This window comes from Numida meleagris, chromosome 1 (genome assembly GCF_002078875.1).
Source record: "Numida meleagris isolate 19003 breed g44 Domestic line chromosome 1, NumMel1.0, whole genome shotgun sequence".
NCBI lineage: Eukaryota > Metazoa > Chordata > Aves > Galliformes > Numididae > Numida > Numida meleagris.
In genome coordinates, this window is record NC_034409.1 from 1,403,907 (window position 1) to 1,423,359 (window position 19,453).

The 19,453-nt window shown below is 45.9% G+C and overlaps 1 protein-coding gene across 1 annotated transcript in view; it reads right to left on the minus strand.

Moving 5' to 3' along the window:
* Positions 4–19,453, minus strand: part of LOC110392325 (collagen alpha-2(VI) chain-like) — a 32,862-nt gene continuing 13,412 nt past the window's right edge. Inside the window, exons 11-24 of the mRNA XM_021384473.1 lie at positions 17,769–17,849; positions 16,885–16,938; positions 16,490–16,543; positions 15,634–15,696; positions 15,141–15,203; positions 14,304–14,420; positions 10,938–11,015; positions 10,091–10,144; positions 8,064–8,112; positions 7,050–7,088; positions 4,857–5,024; positions 2,655–2,726; positions 1,996–2,166; positions 4–333 (exon numbers count right to left, since the gene is read on the minus strand). Of these exons, the coding sequence (XP_021240148.1) occupies positions 314–333; positions 1,996–2,166; positions 2,655–2,726; positions 4,857–5,024; positions 7,050–7,088; positions 8,064–8,112; positions 10,091–10,144; positions 10,938–11,015; positions 14,304–14,420; positions 15,141–15,203; positions 15,634–15,696; positions 16,490–16,543; positions 16,885–16,938; positions 17,769–17,849 (1,083 nt within the window). The 3' untranslated portion in view covers positions 4–313. The remainder of the gene's footprint in view (positions 334–1,995; positions 2,167–2,654; positions 2,727–4,856; positions 5,025–7,049; positions 7,089–8,063; positions 8,113–10,090; positions 10,145–10,937; positions 11,016–14,303; positions 14,421–15,140; positions 15,204–15,633; positions 15,697–16,489; positions 16,544–16,884; positions 16,939–17,768; positions 17,850–19,453) is intronic.

Sequence of the window (19,453 nt, forward strand, 5' to 3'; positions counted from 1 at the left end):
AGCAGCATTAACACACTTTTATTTTACAAAAATAAACTCAAGGGTAGGCGTCACCTGGATTTGCACAGTCATGCTGCAGAGCAAAGGGTACAGTTGTGAGCCTCTGGGCTTTCCTGAGCACTCAGATAATTCCCTCTCTTCATACCACTATGTTTCCTGATCATCATTACAAGTATTCCAACATCTTTATTTCCAACGTCTTTTTCTTCTTCATGTTAAATGGTTTGTCTTGCTTGTTGAGCCTCCAAGATGTCCCAGAGAAACTTCTTGCAGCTTCGTTTATCTTTGATTTATGCACAGCAATTGAGGCTAATCACCTCCCTCTGACTGGTGCTGGAAAGCAAGGAAAGAGAAAACAAAGGGGATGTTGGAGATTGGCTGTAACACGGGCTTCGTCTTGGACCTCTCATGTCTGGAGAGGCTCAGGAGGTCTCTGACACCATGGGATGTCCATGCCTGGTCATGTCATGATGTGCCAGACGTTGATACAGCAAATATCCTGATCCAGGTCGGCTTTGGGAACTCCTTAGGGTCAGTGAGGAGAAAACATAAAATCATCGTAGAATCATTTGAGTTGGGAGGGACCCTTAAAGGTCACGTAATCCAAGTCCCCTGCAATGAACAGGGATCCCTACAGCTTGGTCAGGTTGCTCAGAGGTCTCAGCCTGACCTTGAATGTCTCCAAGGATGGGGCATCTACCACATCTCTGAGCAACCTGTTCCAGTGCTTCACTACCCTTATGGTGGTCTGTGGAGGGGACAGACCTGGCCTGGGTTTGTAGGACTAGCACTCCACAGTGGTTGCTTCTCTCCACAAAGGGAGATATGGAGCTGGAGGTATCTACAGCTACTTCAGGAAGCCTATATGCTCATTTAATGCTCATGCCCCATGCTTGCAGCATTGGGCAGGAAGAGGCTCACTTCTTACCCAGGGATTTAAAGCACTGAAGGTGACTTGCCCAGGTGTGGTGCACTGCAAAGGGGCAGACCACTAAATAAGAGCACTAGCCAGGCTAAATGGGCCAACTAGGAGATGAACCTCATCAGAATTATTATTATTATTATTATTGTTATTATTTGTTTCGGAGAACTAATACAATTCCTCTGCTGCCCAGAAGAGTTTCTTCCATTTAGAGAAAAGGCTGAGAGAGGAGCACCTTTCTAGGAACGCATTTTAGCTGCAGCTCATGTATTGCTTGGCAGCAGTAGCATTTGCATTACTGTCAGGGCCAACAGGAGCTAATTTCATAGAATCATAGAATTGCTTATGTTGGAGTGGACCTTAAAGATCATCTCGTTCCAACCCACCTGCCATGGGTAGAGTTGCCAACCACCAGATCAGGCTACCCAGAATCCCATCCAATCTGGCCTTGAATGCCCCCATGGCAAGCTTCCACTGGTGCCTGTATGGACCCTCATCATCTCCAGATCAACCCTGTGTTTCATCAGTGGATGTAGCCTAAGGGAGGTATTTAGGAGCTCTCAGGATAGGCTGGAGGGGATCTGAGTGAGAAGTGCACTGGGAACAAGAGGAGAAGTAGACCTTGAAACTAGAGGCACCACTCCAAATGAAACTTGGAGATATGGATAGGGAAGGTTATGGGATCGCCTGGGGGAGCAGGGTATGTCAAAAGCCACAACAGCTGGGCAGCCCATCCTGGAGAAGTCTGTGGGCAAACGGGCTTCCTCAAGGTCTTTGCTGCCATCCAAAGTGGCAACTCTGCCATGAAAAGATCCCTTTTCCCTACAGGTAAAAGGAACAGCTTCTCCTCCTTCTCCCCTTTTCATTTGACCTCTCCACCTTCCTCCCATCCTGCTCCAAATCATCCTTCTATCACCCAATCTTATAAAAAGAAGCAGAGTTGCCCTTGTCCTGCTGGGGCTCACAGCCTGGTCCTTGGTGGGACACCATAGGGCAACGGAGGTGGACAGATCCTGGATGTGTTTTCCTGCATCCTCCTGGTTGGAGGTCAGAGAGCCTGGGGGATTTCTCACCTGCGGAGGTTTTGCACCGCCGTTCGCACTTCTTCTTGGTTTCAAAGCGATTGCTGTTCCCTTGGCACCCGCCGAAGATGAAGGGTCGACAGGCGTTTGCTGCTGGGTGGAAGTACCAGCGCAGGGTGTAGTGTCGGCAGGAGCCCTCGTCCATTGGCTGTAGGCAGGAGGCTGCAGGGAGACACCCCACAATGACTCACATGTGGGATTCAGGTGGGAAAAGACCACCCTGGTCCCACCTCGGACAAACACATGGGGGTGGTGCAATAGCCCCCATTGTCCCATGGTCATCACAATGAGGTTGGAAGAGCAAAGAGGGCAACAAGGACCAAGGGTGGATTCTAGCAGTGGGATGAGCACAAAGCTCCTCGTTGTGGGGTTGGTTGCTTTTGGGGGCATTGCACAGGAGACTCTCACCACGCACTTTTTTTGTTTTTGTATGGATGGACAACACAGAATGGAGTGAAAACATCCCCTAGTTTTTTAACCACCGGAACAAATGCCGCTGCTTTAAGCCAAGTGTGAAGCTGAGATTTGAACCTCTGCTTGCAGGCATGTGTAGCTCTTTCAGCCCCACATCCCCTTGATCTCAAAGCCAAAAAGCACTTCCCACCCGGGAAGTGACTTCCCTAAATGTCACTTAATTCAGTTTATTTTACCTGGTAATTGATTGTGAACTTCTCGGCGCTTGTGCAGAGAAAGACCTGTTATTGACTGCACAGTGGAAGCTGCTGGGGAAACAAATGGAAATCACACATAATAAGGGCACGCAAACAAATTAGCCATCATTTAAATATTGATCATTGGAGCCTTACATGGCTTTCTGCTGGCTAACAAGTTCTCTTAATAAATGTCATGGAGCTACTGGCGAGGCAGGGGGAGGAACCGGCGGCAATAAAATTCTTAATGGTGTTAAACAACTCAGTCAAAAAGGTTGGGTGTTAGTCAGAGAAAATGGAAGTATTTGTGGTTGCTTGCAGGAGATAAATGTCAGGCCGGAGTTTTGTAAATCTGGAAGCTTTGAACAGCCAGGGGCGATTGTAATCTGGCAGTAATAACCCTCCGATTGCAGAATCCTGTTAACATTTCGAGCGCCTATCGGCACTCATCACTTAGTGGAGCGATTTATGGGCCCTCCTGCCTCAGACCTAGGCTTTAATGGGATTGTCGGCTGGCGACGGCGGCAGCTGTGATTCAATAACATGTGGTACGCTCTGTCGATCTCAAACCGCCCCAATCCCAAATGCTGCCTTGATATAAAGTGAGTTTAAAGCCAGATGGATGACGTCTTCCAAGCGCAACACAGATATTAGGTGAGAGTTTGAGTGATGGGCAGGAGGAAAGCGGAGACGGTTGAGGCCAACTCCAGGTTCAGCTGGATATGTAGGGATTATTTGTTCCTTACAGGATTATATGGGGAAAAAAATGAGGTAATCATCATTGGTTTGACTTAAAACTCTTCCCAAAGCTCAGGGAAGTACCATCATGGGTAATAAAGATGAAGATATATAAAATGGAGGTCAATGACTTGTATAGGCTGCCACTTGTTTTGTGGTTTGAAAGTATGTATTATTGGAGTCTCACTTTTTAAATATATTCCAAAGTAGCAGAATCGATTGGCCAACTCATGTGTCAGTTGGAATGCATCTTGCCCTGTGAGTACCTCTTTCTCTGAGCTGAAGCAGTGACTGTCACCCTGCCCATACCAATGGCTGCTCCATCCATATGACTCAACTCTCCTCCTCCCATTGATGAAATCTGAGCAGCCACAGTGTAAACACCTGAATTTCTGGTTTGCTGAACTGGAATAAATGAGACTCAACTCTCTCTCCTCTTGAATTCTGCAGTTTCTTGCAGTGCGTTTGGACTTTTAGTACGGAGTGAAGAAAACGCTTCATAAGCAAACCCATAATCCCCCCTATTCACGTTCACCAGCACTTCTGCACAATGCTTTCACTCTGTATCTCCCAAAAATCAAGACTAAAAGGCAAATGTCACAGATGAAGTCAGAGGGACCATGAATGGATGTAGAGTGATCTGAAGATGTGATGGATTTGGGGGAAGGTGGCTCATATGGGTCACACTGGGTGGAGGTAATTTCCATCTTGCTGCCAAGACTCAGGGCAGAAATGCCCAGAAACCCCTAAAATCAATGATATCAAAGGTACATCAGATTTGGACACCATCCCAGTTAATCCCAGGGTGGTTCTGCACCGAACTGGGGATTCGTCCCATCAGCTGTGCCTGCAGACCAGGCCATAACCTCCCTCCAGCCCTATACAGATAGGACTGTACTGCATGCATCTGCAGAGCAGGACCTTGGCTGTTCTGTCTCCCCCTCGCTCTTGGGCAACATAAAGGGAGAGAAATAGAGCCAGTTGTTTTCCCATTAGCTGCAATCAGGAGTTTTACCCATTAATGTGTTCATGAGGCCCTGGGCAGAAATAGTCTGTAATAGCTTGACTGTTTGGTCTCAGAGATGCAATTTTTGGCAGGTAGAAAGCCTTGCTAGAAGTTGCAAAGGACACGAGGGGGACAAAAACAGCCTGAAAACATTGGCTACCTTCTTCCAGCATTTAGAAATGTGCTCTTTCATAGGTGGTGATCACCAGTGGGTACACGTGTGTTTGGCTTTTCCCTCACCCACTCACTGGGAGCACTGGATTGTCTCACCACCGAGCCACAGACAAGCACAGAGGATCTCATGTAGGAGCCCTTGTTGGAAATCCCATATCTGCACCCTTTCTACCACAAGGGAAAATAATTTAGCACTGGGTTCATGCTGTGCTCTGGGGGAGGTGAGGACATCATCTCCCATGATAGAAAAGACCAAAAGCAAGCAGCCAGGCAGCTGTACTTACCTGTTGTAAGAGAAGGTGTCTCCAGGAAGGACTCTGATGACGTCATCCATGTGGTCATGCTCTGGGTTTTGTTGGGCATTTCTTCCTGGTTTTCACCATCCCTTCCAGGGTGTTTTTGAGGCTGAAAATGCCATTGGAGCTGCCTCTTGAGTTCAGTTGCTTCCAGGCCTGTGGATTTAATTGCTGGGTCAGCGATGATGAAATCTGGCACCACAGTTTGACAACTGAGCTCTCTTGCTTAGAAAAATAATTGTAGTTCAACAAATTTACTGCCAGTGTGGGGGAAAAATCACAATTCAATGTTGCATCTGCAAAAACTCACAGACCACAGGAATGGGGTCAAGTTAGGAAACCATTTTCCAAATCATATACTCTCTAGAGAAGGTCAAGAACTTATGGATAGACCATAGTGTCTCCTGTGTTGTCAAGGAAGGCTGGGATATGCTAAACTTATTCAGAATTAAGATTAGTTTTAAAGGAAGCAGCTTTCGAAGAGTGTGGTGGAACTCATTGGTACCTCCATGGCTGCATGGACATGTTCACAGTGTCACTTGGGATGGAGTTCTGATCAAAGCTATAATTAAAACTCTGTGGGACCTGTAGCATCTTTATGACATGGATACACTGAAGTGTTGAGCTGTGCCAGTCTTCATCTTGTTGGATGGCAGCACGTTAGTGGGGCAGATATTTTAAGAGTTTTGGCTTTAGGTACGTGCAGGGTTGGAAGTTACAGGATAGTAGATCTGATGGAGCCTGGCTGTGCGAAGTTGACCCAGAAACATGTTTTAAAGCAGTGTGGACCAACAGACTGAATCCATTCCATATTAACTCTGTAGCTTGTCCACTGTGGTTTTGATCTAGCTTTGCAAACTTACTGCTAAAACGATGCCTGGAACATGAGTTGGAGACAGGACCATGTGCTTCTGGCAGAGCATCTGGATAACACGCAGAGCCCTTGGGTAATATCCGAGTTATGAATGCAAAACATTTCAGCAAGATTTTTTGTAGGAGCACGAAGGCTTCTGTGTCCAAGAGCATTCAGCACGCAGGATTCGTTTGCCCTGATTTATTACAGCAGCAAGTAGAGGCCAGTGCAAGGGCAGGATCCCAGGGATGGGGCCAGGGAGAGACAATCTCAACCCTGATAGATTGGCTTTCTAAATACACAGCAGGAGAGAGGGAAAGGACTATATTGTTCCTAATGTAATTGGGAATGTCCCATGCCAAGGGAGTCCCCAGCTGCTCCGTGTGTCTGCAATTACATTGGCTCAGTATGACCAGAGCAAGGTTGCTGCCAAGCAGCTCAGCTATTTGCTTCTTGACCTGCCTCTCTGTTCAGTAAGTCCCTGGCTTTGTGAAATGCTCTGCTTTCATATACCATGAAATAATGTGTTATGAAGGCTAAAAAAAAAAAAAAAAAAAAAGTTATGGAGGAAAAATTAAAGCAAATCAATTCCTGGAGAGCAAACATTCATTTTAGAGGTGAGTTGCTGCTCCTCCTTTGATTATACCTGTTTCAAGCACTGAACAGGTAGGAAAAGACTAACTACAGTGGCTGCAGAGAAGAATGTCTGGTGCCATCTAAGTCAGTAATGTCCTCGTGTTACAAAGCCCCAAAACATCCCATGATGACATACAGAGTGTAAGATACATCCACGCATACCTTATCTGGGGTTGAATGCATCCCCTTGGGCACTGCCCACCCAGGAAGTGACTCTTGTAAACGTCATTTAATTCAGCACAGAGGATGAGCCCTTGGCCAAATGTTGGAGTTGGACTCGATGATCCTTATAGGTCCTGTCCAACCAGGGATATTCTATGATTCTATGATTCTGAATGTGGGGTCTACCTACGTATCAGCAGATTAACCATCCAGACTACACAGACCATAAAAAGTAGGTCTCCATAGCAGGAGATGGAATGTTGTATTCTGCCTCACAGAACAGGGTGGAAGTTGGTAACCTCCTGGTGTCCCTCTTAACCCTGTTTCTTTGTATTTCCCTCAAGAAATAGCCCTCCTAAAAGCAAGGACCTACAAACATTCAGTGATTCAGGGACATTTACCGTGTTGGAACTCAGAAAATAGCATTTATTCTTAATGACATCTTTTCACTCAGTTTGGGGGTAAGGAGAAACATCCTTTAATCCACTGCACGTTCCCATGTATTTCTGTATGGATATCAGCAGACTTACCCCTTTCCACAAGCATCCTTCCCAGCTCATCTCCACAATCTGCAAACAGAAGACAGGGAAGAGTTTGTTTGCTGCTTCTTTTCTTTTGGCTGTTGGAAATACATCCAATTTTTTTAAAAATGAAATGATTATTTTTATAGGCAGCACATGCTTTCATGGATTGTATTCAGTTTCCACCCTTTAAAACATTCAAATGCTTCCTAATGTCTCTAGGCAGATACAAGCATGACTCCATGTTAACCAGCTTGGGTTTGGCAAGGAATGCTCTAGGGAGTCTTGCAGCTCTGCTGGACCTTTGCAGGGCAAGGAAACAACAGCAACAAAACCCAAAAACCTTGGTGATGTGAGGATTTGGGGGTAAAAAAATCCCCAAGTATGGTTTTCCCCACTATTTTTTTGTTACCCTTGTGGTCCTGGTCGACAGATATGGAACAGGCTGCCCAGGGAGGAGGTGGAGTCACTGTCCCTGGAGGTGTTCAAGAAACCTGGAGATATGGCACTGAGGGACATGGTTAGTGGGCAATACTGGAGGACAGTTGGACTGGATGATCTTAGAGGTCTTTTCCAACCTCACTGATTCTATGATTCTGCTTTCACTGAAGAGGTGTCAAGAAGTGCCCGTGAAGTAGAGAGGAATTAAAGTGTTGTTATCAGGCAAAACGCATCTCCAAACATTCCCCCATGACCCAGTGCCTTTCACCAATCAGTGGGGAAATGGAGATGAACGGGGAGGAAAGCTTTGCTGACAAAACCACCGGGGAAGAAATGGGAAGACAGAGGGTTTAAAGGAAAAGAATTAAGAGTTTGAGTAGGAGGTCAGGGCTACAGCAGAGACTCTGTGGCCCAGAAGCCCACACTCATCTCCAAGTGTAGTGAGGTGACGCATCTCTGCTCACTGCTAATAGGGTGATATTTGCTGTGTTGAGCGAGCATGTGCTGCCACTCAAATTACTCCAATTTAATCGCTGCCAGCAGTCAGAGCGGTGGCCCCGAGCAGCTTGCCAGCTGACTTACCACATTGGCCTCTCATTTCGCTCCTGACCACCTCCTTCACGTCTTCCTCCTGTGCCGCGGGGAGAAATAAGTGATTAATTGAGATTTTCTACCCCTGCTCCTTCTCCCTCAGCTTTTTCTTTCCCATTCTGCTGGTGCAGCCTTGCCTTGAGTGCTCTGTGCAGTTTTGGGTGCCGCAAAAGACATAAAACAGTTGGAGAGCACCCAAAGGAGGGATACAAAGATGGGGTAGAGTCTGGAGAGCAAGATGTGTGAGGAGTGGCTGAGGTCACTTGGTTTGCTTGGCCCAGAGCAGAGGAGGTTGAGGGGAGGCTTCATGGTGGCCTACAGTCACCTCATGGTGGCCTACAATCACCTCATGGCGGCCTACAACTCCTTAATGGTGGCCCTACAGCCTTCTCATGTTAAGAAAACTTTCTGCACCAGAGGGTGGTGGGCTTGGAACAGGCTCCCCAGGGCAGTGGGTACAGCCCTGAGCTGCCAGAGCTCACAGAGTGCTTGGACACCACTCTCAGACATAAGGTTTGGGTGGTCCCGTGTGGAGCCAGGGGTTGGACTCAACGATCCTTGTGGGTCCCTTCCAACTGGGGAAATTCTATGATATCCCTCAACCAGACTTCAATTCATAGAATCATAGAATTATTAAGGTTGGAAAAGACCATTAAGATCATCTAGTCCAACCATCAATCCATTGCCACCATGCCCCATCAGAGGTGGCCTCTGCGATGTTAGCTTTTTTTGGCCAAGATCTGAGACATACATTTGGTGTCACAGGGACCTGGGTTCAAGGGTTGTGGCTCGTCGGGAAAATAATTCTCTCTGCAAATTTTTGGCCATCCTGTCATCATGGAGACCTGAGGACCATGGGACACCTCAAGCCCAGGCTGGCTTTCCAGTGAGCATCCCCATCCTTTTGGCACTGCCCCTGGACCCATGGTATCTCAGGTGTCTTCCACCTCTGAGAACCTTCATCAACTCACCTACATCCACGCAAAGAAATCACACTGCAGGCTTGAGCAACAAAGATGGACTGTAGCACTAGATGAATGCATTAGATGAATGTAACTAGCATTAGACGAAACTAGCATTAGATGAAATGTAACTACGCCTCATTTTGTTCTTCTCTTTCCCTTTGCTATCTAACAATGTTTCCCACAGAATGAGACATCTGGTCTCATGCATTTTGGTTCTATCCCTTGCTCTGAAGCTAAGAGTTAGGGTTAGGGGATGGGGATAGGACGAGGGGAAATGGTTCAAACCAGAGAAGGGGAGATTTAGACTGGATATAAGGAAAAAGTTGTTTACAATACGGGTGGTGAGGCACTGGAACAAGTTGCCCAGAGGTGTAGTGGATGCCCCGTCCTTGGAGACATTCAAGGACAGGCTGGACCAGGCTCTGACCACCTGATCAAGCTGTAGATGTCCCTGTTCACTGCAGGAGAGTTGAACTAGACGGCCTTTACAAGTCCCTCCCAACTCAAATGGTTCTATGATTCTATGACTCTGAGTTGAGCATCCTCCATGTCCAGGGGTAGGCATCCTCATGCAGCTTTGTATGATATGGTCACTGTCTTTTAAGGATGACAAATCTTGAGGCATTTACTGCGTAGAGAGCTTGGCTTAACTCGGTACCCCATGCTTAGGACACCCTTGCCATTAACACAAATTCTAAAACTAATACTACCAGGCATCTACACACTGAAAAGGTGAAAATACAGTGTTGTATCAATCCTATCTTCCAAGCATGAGTTTGAAACATCAGAGAAAAGATGGAAGAGGAGAAATGTGTCCCAAACTTTGGGTCACTGTTTGCACTCACAGCTTACTGCCTGGCACATTACTCCTGCCTCAGCCCATGCACATCTGACATCTCTGGGTGACAGCCAACACTCTCATTTCCCAGATATTCTCTGCATGAATTTGTTTCTCATAATTTCCCTCCTCCCTTCCACCTCTTAGGGGCATTTTGCCCTATTTTCTCTATTCGGGCCTGTGTAACAGGATGTCATCTTAGACTAAGTACTCACAGAAAGACCAGGATCTCCTTTTTCTCCTTTCTGGCCAGCTGGACCATTTTCACCCTGTTAAAAACACTTCAGTCATTACAAAAGCTCAGCAGATTGAACATTAAACGCTCCAAGAATAAGTGCACCTTAGAGAGGAAAGGATGCTCTAGAAATGGAGATGGGGAAAAATGCTCATGTTGTTTTCCCATAAATTTAAGGGGTATCGGTGAGCAGGAAGGAACGGTCTCATCCACAGGCAGAGAAACAAAGTGTATTTCAGAGGTCCAGTGCAGGCTCCGAGGTTTTTTAGGCTTATTTTTACTTTGCTGTTAAAAGCTGATGATTAAAAATACCTAAAAATATTAAAGGAAAAGGAGCACAGGAGGAGTGATCTATATTAAAGCCTTGATGGCAATTTTTCTCAATGCCTGCTCACCTCACTTACAGGTGCTGGAGTGCAGGGAGAAATCACATTACACTCCAATGATATATGGGGTTAATACAATGCCACTTCCTGATGTAAAAATCTTTTGACTCGGTGTTGGTAGAAGCAGCAGAGCGTAGAGACTGATCCAGAACATGGGATGCAGGTTTGTATTAAGCCCAACATATGATGTTTTCCCAAAGAAGCCTAATATAAAATAACTGGCAGCCCAATGGGCATATGGGAGTTGTCCCATCTGGAGAGACCTTCAAGCAGATACACAGACAGCACTGTCTGTGCTCTTCCTGTTGCATGATTTGGAGAGCAAAGAAACCCCACACAGAAGAGCTAGGGCTCATCCTGCCCTTTATGCAGAATTCTGCAGCGCTGTAGGGTAGTGAGGAGCCTCACCAGGACATGAGGATGGCTCACCCTCATACTGACCATTACTCCTTTTTGACCGTCCATGCCTGGAGGACCTCTGAGGCAGAGCTGAGGTCTTCCTCTTCTCCCTCGTGGACCCTAGAGAAGATGAGAAGAGCTCCATTAGCAGCACTGGGGGAACCTCTGGAGATCCTTCATGACACAACGTGGGGTATTTCCCCTAAAGCACAACGTGGGCATCAGTAGAAGAAGATACTCAGAGCCCTCTGGATCTCCAAACAGGTCAGATGCGATGAGACAGAGCCCTGGGCTTTGCACCATCTGCCCCATGTGGGCAACCACAAGGATCTTCTTATGGTCCCACCCTTCAGAAAGGACAGATGCTACGGGGTAGAATTTTTCTTTCTCCAGCTCTTTGTTCAGCACTAATTTAAGAAGAAGTCTCAGCAGGAGGACTTGCGTAATGAGATGACACCCTCCCACATTAGAAACGGTTCAAACCCATGGACTTTCCCTTTTAATTTAGGGAAAAGACAAGTAGCAGTGTGGGTGTAGAAAGCAGCATCTCACAGTCTCTCGTTAATCAGTGTCCAAATGAAAATCATTTATTATCTCATACATGGCTTTCTGAGCATGCAGTGCTTGTAAATGCTAATCTAAAAACTTCCAGCCTTTTTAAACATACATGAGGGGCTCTTGTACTTTCGGCTCCTTCCTCCCTTGTGTGATTCTTTAGATACATTTTTCATTGCAAGGTGCAGCCTGGGGAGTGAGGAATGAAAGAACAATGGTCTGGGGCTGGATCTCGTCCATGTTTTAGTGTTCTAGAAGGGGGTTTCTACACCTTGCCCGCCTTGGGGACAGTCCTTCCAGTAATCACCCATGGTTTCATGGTGAAACACAGGGTGGCATCCAGCTGTAGCTGCTGAGCAATGCTGGAGTCCCAAAGCCTTCGCTGTGCTCTTGTACCATGGAGCAGATTGCTCTGGGTCAAGCCCTTCTTTGAGGTCACAAGACAAAGTACAGACATTCAACCTGATTATCACTGCAACATGGACCTTGCTCCACCACCTTCCTTAATTCTTCCCTAGGTCTTAAACCCCAGTGTTGGGTATTCCTTGTGTTCTGGCTCCAGACTTTCTGAACATGTGATGCTTTTTGTTAATAATCCACAAATCTACACAGATACCTTTACACCAATCCTCTGCTAGGCTCTGTAGGACAGAGAGACCTTTGGTCTGGTCCAGAAGAGCTCATGCAGTCATAGAATCATAGAATCCTTTGAGTTGGAAGGGATTTTTAAAGGCCATCTGGTCCAACTCCCCTGCAATTAATAGGGATATCTACAGCACTATCAGGTGCTCAGACTCCTGTCCAGCCTGACCTTGGATGTCTCCAGGAACGGGGCATCCACCATGTCTCTGGGCAAACTGTGACAGTGCTTCACTACCCTTATCGTAAGAGTGGTAGTGAATCTAGTTGATCTAATGAGGTCCAGACTCATTTGGACTTCATACAAAATTGGGTCTGACCAATCCCAAGTTCTACCTTTGACAGCAAGAACATTTTTCAGTCATGTACCTTTACCAGCACAGACCTTAAATGTCAGATATAACTGCTCATCAAATGAGTTCTTTGTGCTTTTAAATGTGTTTTAATTTGGCACAGGACCATGATGCAGTGGCCATGACAGTTTGGATTATTTGGCTGGAATAAATCTGCAGTACATAACAGATTAAAGCCAGACTTCCTACTTCTTTTCCTCATTTCCAAACTACAGTGCAATCTACTTCCCATCTGGCAGCAAACTCAAGTATTTTCTGGCATTTGGGGATATGTTTTAGTAGGAATGGTGGTGATGGGTTGATGGTTGGACTTAATGACCTTAGAGGTTTTTTTCAGCCTTAACGATGCTATGATTTTACAGACAGTATGTGTACATATGTCCTCTACATACACAGATACACACAGATTACATCCTCACAGATACATACACACAGATTAAATCCTTAGACATACTTTTATAAGGACACATCACTCAATTAAATGTGAGGCATGTCACACCAAGTCAGGCTGGCACGAGTTAAAACAAGGCTAACTCTGAGATGGCTGATATGACGTAGTTGATCTTTCAGGTAGTTACCCAACTTCACCTTCTCTTTTCTTCTCTGTTCCTTCATGTTAATGTATATATTCTTTCATCCAAGCCTAAAACTCAGCCAATTCCACCACTTGAAAAAGGTATTTTCACTTCCAGTCCTCTTTCAGTTGAAAAGTTTTTCGTTACTTAATGGATGCTACCTAAGTGTGGGTGATTAGCATTAATCTCTAGTATTGTCCCTCTGCATTGTATTGGCAGCAGCAAGACACCCTTCATTACCACAGAACCTGGAGGCAGCATGTTCCTACTCATAAACAGCATTATCATGTCTCATTTCCAAGTCTTTTTGTTACATTTCAAAAGATGCCCAGCATGTCTTGCATGCGAAGACACCTTTTAAGAGTGGGCTTCAAATAGGGTTTGAAAGCCACTAGCTCCTTCTGAAGCCTGGGCATCCTGTTCCCTAGATAATTAGCAACAGGAGGGGTGCACTTGATGCTAACTTGAAATTAGCAGCCTTCCTTCCTTCATTGAGAGGTCATGTCTTGCACTGCAGATAGGAAAAGAAGAGAGGAAAGGAAATGACGTTTCTGGGGATAAATACACCAAGAGATGAAGTATGTTGATCAAGATGCCACAGAAAGATAGCAGATGTTTCAGCCATCCTTTCTCAGTCTGGGAGACCTCAGGTGCCAGTTTGTAAATGGAGGACATGTACGGAATCATGGAATCATTAAGGTTGGAAAAGACCTCTAAGATCAAGTCCAATCATTGACCCACTCCCACCATGCCTACTAAAATATGTCCTTGAGTGCCACATGTCCACAGTTCTTGAACACCTCTGGGGACAATAACTCTGCCACCTCCCTGGGCAGGCTGTATATATGGTGATTTGGGGGGACACATCTGGGGTTCTGTGTCATGTGAGGGTGTGAGAAGTGACCACTTGGACGGCAATTGGAGAAGAGACTTCTAGCAGAGCTCCTCATTGACAGTAAATCCATAAGGTCTAGGGCAGCATCTTATCTCCTCCTGCTCTTGGAGGAGCACAGCTGTGTGCGGATCCTTACCAGAGTTGCTCTGTAAGCATTGGTATATGGGTTTCTAGAGAGCAGCGGTGTCATGGCATTGTTAGCCCACACAGGAGGCCCAGACCTGGCTGCATGGGAGCAGAAGACTTTTCTTTAGATGGATGTATGGCATAACTAGAATGGTAAGGAAGAAACTCATCACCTGGAAGTCACCTTATTAGAGTATGATTAGCTCTTTACTCAGATCAGATTCCATCACAGTTTACAACATGCTAAGAACCACTTGCTGCTCACCTGTGGCCCTGGTTTGCCCTGGGGCCCTTGAGGTCCATCTGGTCCCGCAGCTCCGGCCTTTCCAGGCCATCCCATTTGTCCTTTGAAGCCTCCCAAACCAGGAACTCCCTTTGACCCCTAAGAATCAGCAGGAGAGAGCAGTTCAGAGATTTTACTAAGCACAGGTGGTTTTAGAGACAGGCCAATCAAATATCACCCAAACGTTTTCATGGGCCTTGGCAATTCAGTGAGATCCTTCAGTTTTGCTTTCCACTTCTACTCTTCCAGAAAGCACATCACTGCTTGGTGACATGGATGTCCGACTCCTCTAGGATGATGCCCCAACAACTTCTAATGCCCAACTCCCTTTAAATATGTAATAAGATTCCTTTAGTCTGTCTTTTCCCACTCCCATGGCCAGAGTGCCTAGGAGGCAGCAGGGTTACCCATTTTCTCTCCCCTGCAGCATGCCCAGCACCCTGGGTATGGTGGTGTTCCAATCAGAACCACAGAATATCCTGAGTTGGAAGGGACCTATAAGGATCATCCAGTCCAACTCATCAAGTTGAATGAACTCTGACAACTCATCCCACTTCAAGGGCCTGGATGGCTTCTCCTCATGCTAAGCATGCACCCTCCTGAGGTTTCATGCATCAGCAGGTGGTGAATTTAGGAAGACCTCCTTCTCGTGCCCTTTCCACCTGCAGTCCCAGCCTTAGTGCTCCAGACAGTTGACATTTGACTGCTGAAAAGGGTACCTATGATGCATAAAGTGCATAATGTTGTTAACTTGACCTGATGGATGTGGGATTCATTCTTTTATAAATGGCAGCTCGATGCAGTGTGGCAAGCACTAACCTTTTCTCCTTTCTCCCCAGGAATCCCAAAGGCACCGTCATCACCTGGTGCTCCTTGTTCACCCTGGAGGAAGCCAAGATAAAATTACAGCCAATGCAGACTTGGCATGGTTGCAATTTTTTGAACGAACCCTCTCATCTTCACGTTACAATATTATATATAAGTGTAACCCATCAGAGTCTCTCAGCCTGTGCACTAGTGGTACTCAAGAAGACTGAAAGTAATCTTGTTAAAAAGCCCCATTACTTATCACATGTGATAGTGCATGAGAAGCATCTGTGCTGGGGTGGATGAACTTGGCTGAGTTGAGCGAAGAGATCCCTCACCCGAGATGTCCAAGAATTTTCACCCAAATATATGTCAGGCTATAGGATTAGATACAGAATAGCCCTATCTGTGCTCTCAAAAAGAAATAAGCACATTACAGAGGCCGTTTCCTGAAAGTTTTAGGCAGCTTCCCATTTGCAGGCAGATGTGCAGATTAGATATTCACCTTTGGTCCATATGGTCCGTCTGATCCTGGGATTCCTGGTTTTCCAGGACTGCCAATTTCTCCCTGTTGGTGCAAAAGCAATGAAGGGGCTGTAAGCACACACGCAACCTCTAAAACGCTGAGAAAACTAGCTCCAAAATGGCAAGGTGAGAAAGTGGTGCTGTGGAGGGTATAGAAATAATGACACTCCTGGTAAGAGAAACCCGAAATACAGGAAAATTCCTACTTCAGACCGATGTAGACTTTAGACTGCCCCGACTTCATAAACACTTACATGAAAGTAGGTGGGAGATTCACTGAACAGTACTTAATTTACCCAATAGGCCAAAGCAGATGAAGGAAAATATTAATAATAAAAATATATCCCATTGCTTCAGCTGTCAAGTGCTCCCCTACATCTTATTGAGGTTTTCAAAACCCTTCATAAAAAGACCATTAAGGGCCATTATCCCTGTTTATAGAGAAAGGACCATTGGTGCTGGCAATCAGAGCGATGTGCCTGGCAGTAATTGCAAATCAAGTGCAGGCAGTTGCTAAGCCACAGACCAGAAGGATATTTCGGAAGGAGTTCAGATCGTAAAAAAAAATTGTGTCAATCCCCAGACTGTGACCACATATCTCTATTCTGCAGCCCGCAGCTTCAAGCCATAGAATCATAGAATCATTAAGGTTGGAAACGACTACTAAGATCATCTGGTCCAGCCATCGATCCATCACCACCATGGAGAGGATCTTCTTCTGCATGAGCTAGTGTGGCATCTTCAAGAGGGGTGTTACCCTGGGGATGAGTAGGAAATAGGAAAAACTGCTGGAAATGGGGCAACTAGAGCAGGAGATAGAGGTAGGCTGAGCTCACCTTGATGCCCTTGGCTCCTGGAGCACCAATACGTCCTGGCAGCCCTCGTAAGCCCTGGGGAGAAAGCAAATCATGGGAAGTGATGTTGTATCAAGGTGAAGGCAAGTAGGATGAAAACTGCTTGTGCACTTGGTTAGCCCTAATGCATGAACATCCCTGACCCACATATCCCTCCCCCATCAACCCCGTCCAGCCTGGAGACTGAGTTCTCTTCTCCACTTGTCCCAACCTTTGTTTCACAGAATGACAGAGTGGTTGAGGTTGGAAGGGACCTCTAGAGGTCATTTCATCCAACCACTCTGCTCAAGCATGGCCATAAAGAAACGGCTGTCCAGGACAACATCCAGACAACGTTTTGTATATGGAGATTTGATAGGATCTCACCCAGCCCCTACCTTTGTTCCTTTCCGCCCAATGTCACCAGCGATCCCAGGATCACCTTTTTCTCCCTAAAAAAATAAAATAAAATACAAAAAAACCCATATAATACACACCCCGACAGGTTAAGAATGCAGCCCCGGTGATAGCATCACTTTGCATTTATATTCTCCTTTTAACCCCCAGGGACTCCTGGAAGATTTGCAGATCATAGAATCATAGAATCAGTGGATGATTTGGGTTGGAAGGGACATCTGCTTCAACACTTCTCCAAAAGCAGGGATCTTTTACTAGATCAGGTTGCTCAAAACCCCATTCAACATGACTTCCAGTGATGGGGAATCCACAGCTTTTCTGGTCAACGTATTCCAGAGCTTCACCACCCCCATTATAGAAAATTTCTTCCTTATATCCAGTCTAAATTTGTTCTTTTTCTGTTTAAAACCTTTGCCCCTTGTCCTGTCACTACTGGCCCCAGTAAAAAGTCTTTCTCTGTCTTTCTTATAAGTCACTGTTATATATTGAAAGACTGGAAGAAGTTCTCCCTGGTGGCTTCTTTTCTCCAGGTTAAACAACCCTGACTCTCAAGTAACAAAGGAAAACTCATGGTGAATTACATGGGAGAAGTTAAAACTCTATCACCAGAGACACAGACAAATTCTCTACTGGCATCTGGAGAGGTCTCCCCCTAAAAACTGGGCTGGGATGTGCATTAGAGCCTTCTCTAGAAGGTTTAGGCAGAAATTTCTTCTCTCCTTTGGAAAGAGTCACCCTGAACTCTTGTTCCTAATTCCAGTAACGGGAAACACAAGGTGTGGGAGGAGAAATGAACTCAGGTTTGAGAAAGCCAAGGAGCCTCTTTCTGCCTTCCAAACTAACCATGTCCTTTCCTGCTACTCACTGGCTTCCCCTTCTGTCCCTGAAGACCTCTGTCACCTTTGGCTCCCTTGATTCCGTTCCTCCCATTGAGGCCTGCTGTACCCTGCCAAAGAGGAGCACAATGAATTTCTGTGTTAGCTTTTGCAAGGAGAGCACAGAGTGCAGTCATCAGGATGGAAATTCAATAGAAAGAGCCTGAGTAGCACAATCCAACAGTCAGAGATCAGAAGCCACCCTAATATTAGCACCGAGAGAAGAGGCTTGGGTTATCAACCATTCCCCATGGACTTGGCAACCACTAGCAAATGCAACCCAGAAGTTGGCTTCTTTATAATCACAGCTTGGGAAACTGAGGCACACAGTGATTAAAGAGTAGTTCTGGGGAAGAAAATTGGGATGGTGGTGGTTGCAGGTGAAAGCAGGGGCAGAGACACTAAGCAGGCAGCATCCCACTTTGTGTGTTGCTTTGTGGGTTGATCACAGTCCTGGGCACTGGGTCAGCACCTCAGTTTCAGACCCATTCAGTCAAGGGAAGAGGTGCTAGGTGGTGAAATTCAGATTGTGAACGACCACTCTGCTTGCTGTGTGCAGATCCATGTGTGGAGTTGTTTACTGTTTCAGTGCAGAGAATATCTCCTATCTGGGGATTAAAGAGATTCTCATCCAGCACAAACACATGGGCAACATGAGACAGAGGTACTCCTCCATGAAAACACCACAGCATTGCAGTCTGGAGGTCCATGAGCCATTCTGCAGCTTAGCTCAACATGGGACGTATGATATTTCCTCAAATCCCTCCCCAAGCCTGGATGCCTTTTATGTTTTGGAGTAAAGGGAGTATTTGAGAACAGACCACGTGCTCCTCCATGGCTCTGCTGGTCACATCTGGATCGGGTAAAGTCCATGCTCCTAAAGCCCTGCCTGCACGATCAGGTCTGAACACCTCGTGCATGATCTTTATTTACTGGTAACTATTTATTGAAACAATCAATATGAAGCTCTTGCTGAGGAAGTAAATGGACTATAAAAAGCACAACTAATTAGAATTTTTGTTTGCTAGGACAGATTGCATGTTTGGAGGGTAATAAACCTTTTGGTTCAATGGTTAAATCTCAAGAGCCCAGGATACCTTCAATTGCCTGGCATTTTTCAGATTGCTCTGAACGAGGTACAGATCCATCTGGCTAGGGATTTATATATATTCACCTGTACCCAAGGGGATGGGCTAAGGCTTATTCTTGTAGACTGCCTGATTCTGGAGGAACTTGACTCTAGTTAATAACTTCCCAATTAGCTCTAATATCCCTCTCAGCACCCGAATTTATTCATCCACAGGGGCTTCTTTGTCAAAGAGAGACCTTTCCATCTTCTCTTGTGCTTCCCCACCTTCCTGTCTCCAACTCATAGCTGTCTTGTAATCCTTAGACTGCGAGGTGCTTCTTGCCTTGAACCCAAAAGGAACCTAAATGGCTTTAGGATGAGTAAAGTTCAGAGTACATGCTGTTAAGTAGTAGGGTAGATGGTCAGTTGTGCCTACTCAGTACTCCAATAAATTACAGAATCATAGAATCATTAAGGTTGGAAAAGACCTCTAAGATAATCAGATCCAACCACTGACCATTCCCACCATGCCCACTAAGCCATGTCCCTCAGTGCCAAATCTTCACACTTCTTGAACACCTCCAGAGACGGTGACTCCACCACCTC